Below are 5,000 nucleotides of genomic sequence, written 5' to 3' on the forward strand. Positions count from 1 at the left end.
GATTGAATTTGAATTAAACGCGAGGCAAATGAGGAATTTGTTCAATTTAAACTGTGATTAGTAGTCCTATTTACTAAGCTGGTTACACAGCACCCGAATTGAGATGGAAACCGGAGAGGGACCGGAGTGGCAATTTGTCGCCGGTGTCTCTCGCCCCCCGTTGCCGTTGCGCACGTCTCGTTCCATCATTCTCTGCCTCCCTCCATGTCTTGCACCTGTACTTGAGTGCCAAATGAGTAATTTTTCGTCGTTTTTTGTCGTTCGCTTTGCACATCTTTTCGTTTCGGTGCTTTTTCTTCCACCTGTACTTGACTGAGGAGAGCATCATTCTCTTCTGTCATTCTCATGCTCTCTCTATTTTCCCCTTCCTCTTTCCCATGATCCATCCATACTTGAGTTAGAAGCACAATGTTGTGTTTTTCCTACCCTCTCTCTCTCTCTCTCTCTCTCTCTCTCTCTCTCTCTCTCTCTCTCTCTCTCACACACACACACACACACACACACACAGACACACACACACACACACACACACACACACACACACACACACACACACACACACACACTCTCTCTCTCTCTCTCTCTCTCAGACACAAACACACACACATAAACACACAAACACACTCTCATTTTTATTCTCTCTCTCTCTCTCAATTTCGCCTCTCACCTGTACTCGAGTGAGAAGCGTGTGAGCTCGGTGCCGTTGTAGATCCAGCGGAACTCCAGGGGCCAGCTGCCCTCGGCCATGCAGGTCAGCACCAGTCGGTTCCCCTCCAGGTGCACCTGCGTGGGGATGGGCTCCATCTTGAAGTAGGGGGGAACATCATCTGAGGCCCGTGGAGAGAGGAGGGAAGAGAGGGGGGGAGAGAGGGGGGGAGAGAGAGTGGAGGGAGAGAGAGGAAGGAGAGGGAGGTGGGTAACAGGAGGAGAGAATAGGAAGAAAGAGGAGAGAAGAGGGAGATAGAGCAGGAGAGGAGAGAGAGAGAGCGAGTAGGAGAGGAGCGAGAGGCAAAGAGAAGAATGGAAGAAACAATAGAAGAGGGAGGGGGGTTGGAATGGAGGGAGGAGGAATCGTGGAAGAGTAGGCACAGGGGAGAGCAGAGAGTGGATTAAAGAGGAAAATAAGGAGGATATTGGAAAGAAGTGTAGAGAGGAGAGAGAGAGAAAAAATACAGGCAGAGACAGAGAGAGATTGGAGAGGAGATAGAATGGGGATAAAAAACGGGATTTTGGAGGGAAAGCACAGGAGTGGAAAAAACAGGAATGTGGAGGAAAGGAGAAAGAGGGAGAACGGGGGTTGGGGGGGAAAGAATAAGAGAGAGAGACAGGGTTAGACAGGTGTAACAGATAGCCAAACCAACCAACCAGATTGTGGAGATGCAGAGAGAGAGAGAGAGAGAGAGAGAGAGAGAGAGAGAGAGAGAGAGAGAGAGAGAGAGAGAGAGAGAGAGAGAGAGAGAGAGAGAGAGAGAGAGAGAGAGAGAGAGAGAGAGAGAGAGAGAGAAAGAGAGAGAGAGAGAGAGTATGAGATAAGGAAGAGACGGAGCTCCAGTAGACTGCAGCTAAAACAATCCTATAAGCTCATTTTAATCATGCGCCTCACCATGGAAAAAAAAAGAAAAACCCAGAGTGTTTTCATTGGTTGTGAAGGGTTAAGGTGTGATATGGGAAGGGTGGAGAGGAGAGAAGAAAAAAGAAGATGAGATTAGATGAGATTGGTTGAGGATGCTGGAGTAACGCATCTAGCCAACAGCCCTGTGAGAAGCATGGGCGGGGACGGGAGAGCTCGGTGTGGTATGATAGGATGCGGTTTCAGGTTTGGTGTGTTGTGGTGTGGTGTGGTGTGGTGTGAGGCGTTGTGGTCCTTAAGGACTGCTTGTTTGGAGTCTCAGCAGCCCAGAGAGCCTGACAGGATGAGCTATGCCCTCCAACGCTCTTCATTTATCTCGCACCGCTTCTAATGCGGCGGGCAGATTATGTAGCCTAGCCAACCGACTGCAGCCAGCCGCACGGAACAGCGCAGGCTTACTCTTCTATAGGCTACGCGGCCAGACTTAAACCTCACCACACTGGGTTGCATGGCGAAGAGAAGAGAAGAGAAGAGAAGAGGAGAGGAGAGGAGAGGAGAGAAGAGAAGACAAGAGAAGACAAGAGAAGAGAAGAGAAGAGAAGAGAAGACAAGACAAGACAAGACAAGAGAATAGAAGACAAGACAAGAGAAGAGAAGAGAAGAGAAGAGAAGAGAAGAGAAGACAAGAGAAGACAAGACAAGACAAGACAAGACAAGACAAGACAAGACAAGACAAGACAAGACAAGAGAAGAGAAGAGAAGAGAAGAGAAGAGAAGAGAAGAGAAGAGAAGAGAAGAGAAGAGAAGAGAAGGAACGGGAAGGACGCCTTTAGCGGCGTCCAAGACAAAGTGCCTTCATTTTCTCCCGACGACAGAGAAATGATCAGACGTATCGATCGGCCTCCCGCCGCCTGTCTCTGCCGGGGCCCTGGAGGGGCTGACAGTGTGCCGATCAACACGGCATTAGCCGCTGGATGGGCTAATTAAAGCCAGTATTAATAGAGGCAGAGGCAGGCCATGCAGGGCTGGTGCCGGGCAGGCTCCCCTCATGAGCCATGTGGTGTAGGGACGGGAAGAGGCTGTCGCTATGGGGTATAGGGGGTGTAGTCTCGTAAACAAGGCCCTCCTAAGGTATCTCATTTCATTTTGCCAGCTCTGCCCAAGAGGCACAGTGTGGTAGAGATCTGGAGGAAAGTGGCGTGAGGGCCTACAGTAAAATATGTTGTTCTCCCAGTGGCCCATGTGGTAGGAAGGGTGGCATGAGCCTGACTATAGATGCATTTTTTCGTGTATACATGGGTTCAAAAGTTTTTGTTGTAACCTGACTGCGCGAAACTAGCTGCACACAACCCAACCTCTGATTGTTGGAAACCGCTGTTAGTCAAAAAATTAGCTCACGTGGTTGGCTGCCAGTGTCTTGCCCCTCCTCACAACATCGTGTTTACAAACCAGGCGAACCCATGTATATAAACAGTCGGCTGCGTTTACAGACGAGAGTTTCAAACGGCTGGGTGTTTGACATTGTCAAGTCCGGTTGCAGCTCTGCACAGAATCTGTTGTCTTGATTTGTAAAACATCCACGGTGTGTGCTTTATACCCAAACAACTTGCATAGTATAAGGTACGAACATCCTGTTAAGATAAAGCATACCGTAAAACCAAGCCGGATCTTGTAGTGCAGCTGTACAGGCAAGATGAGTTGGTGGTAGTGGGCAAAATTGTGTGTCCCTACAGTACAATGTGCCAAAAGAAGTTCGAAAAGCGTACATAATTCATTTTCAGAAGTTTAACAGCTATAACGTCTCTTCCTTCTGGCTCTGACCCAGCGCGGCAGACTTACGCTCTTGCAAATTAATGTGTGGTGAAAAGAAAAAAGCAGCGGAAGACAGTAGGTCGACCCTCTGCACTGAGTCATCATCATCACTCCCTCCTTGCTTGTTAGCCTGGCTGGCTGTGGTAAGGGGTGATGATGGAACAGCTCCCTGGATGGTGGAGCAGCAGCTGGAGGTGTTGTGTGAGTCAGCCCAGATACCTATCAGCACTGTACAGTACACGCACCCTTGACTGCTGCAACACAGCATCACTACCACCAGTGTTGCCAGATTGGGCGGTGTCCTGCCCAACTGGGATGCTTAGGATGGCCTTGTGCGGGTAAAAAAAAAGTATTTGAGCAGGTTTTTCAGTCGATTTATGGCCATAGAAATCAATAGAATTAAGTTCAAATTGTTGTTTTTTTTTGTGCTTCCAGGTGGGTTTTTGAGCATTTATTGGGCTGGAAATCATCCATCTCATCTGGCAACCCTGACTACCACCTCCATCCCTGCAACCCCAGCACCATCGAGAGTCCCACTATCAGCGGCAGTACTACCACCAAACTCCAGCAACATCATTTTCACCAGTTCCACCTCCATCAGAAGCATCCTCCGTAAAAAACCTACTAGCACATTCTCAGCAGCGGATGAGCAGCTCAATGTTTATGAGTCAGCCATATTTCAGTGCGGTCCCATCACTAACAATGGCAGCAGCGGCACCACCATTCACCATCAGCACCTCTCCACCAGTCACCTGCATATCTGCATACATTCCCTTCACCATCACCACCAAACACAATCATCATCATCATCATCATCATCATCATCATCATCATCATCCTTACTCCCACCATCATCCCCATGAGGTAACATCAGTACCAGCTCCACCTCCACCATCCTGACTCCCAACATCAGAACCAACCTCCCCACTAAAACCCTACTGGATAGCTGGATAGCTCAGCTGCTGCTTGAGGTGTTGAGGTGAGTCAGCCACATATTAGCACAAGGCCTTATCCCCAGCCCACCAAACCATCGCCATTCTAGGGCTGTAACGATATTGTATGGAACCGAGATATCGTGACACGCAGACTCACAATACTGTATAGCGTTCAAAGTTCTGTTACGCTTCAGTCCAGAAAACAACAACATGATATGATGTGATTGTGCTTGCAAGCTTCAAATCATCCATTTCGCTGTTCTTTCTTTAATAAACGACGTTTCGGTACTAGACCTTCATCAGGCAATCTCTTTCATTCATCTCAACACAGGCTTTTTCAAAACTTGGTTGACAGCACCAAAAGGACTAAATGACGAATTTAATCTAAATGTTATGTTGGGTTAATTTAGGCTACATCTTTTCCTCAACAGTCTCCACTTGTAGCCAAAAAGACAGGGAAAAAATGTGACAATGTTTATTTTATTATTATTTTTGTTTTTTGTTCTATCATCTTCTGTGCAATGCTCTAACAGTGTTCATGTACACTATAGCCTATTCAAAGCACCCACCACTGTGGGTGCGTCTTTCTGTGAATGAGGGACGTGGGTGCGTCTCTTCTGTGAATGAGTGACGTGATCCTAACGTCGGACCTGATTGGTCCGCTATCTGTCAACCAAGTTTTG

At 48.0% G+C, this 5,000-nt stretch overlaps 1 protein-coding gene across 1 annotated transcript in view; it reads right to left on the bottom strand.

The window, feature by feature from the left end:
* The window catches only part of sdk2a (sidekick cell adhesion molecule 2a), a 205,116-nt gene that overhangs the window by 103,816 nt on the left and 96,300 nt on the right, over positions 1–5,000 (bottom strand). The window contains exon 2 of the mRNA XM_063186368.1: positions 668–827. Coding sequence (XP_063042438.1) covers positions 668–827 — 160 coding nt within the window. The remainder of the gene's footprint in view (positions 1–667; positions 828–5,000) is intronic.

This window comes from Engraulis encrasicolus, chromosome 2 (genome assembly GCF_034702125.1).
Source record: "Engraulis encrasicolus isolate BLACKSEA-1 chromosome 2, IST_EnEncr_1.0, whole genome shotgun sequence".
NCBI lineage: Eukaryota > Metazoa > Chordata > Actinopteri > Clupeiformes > Engraulidae > Engraulis > Engraulis encrasicolus.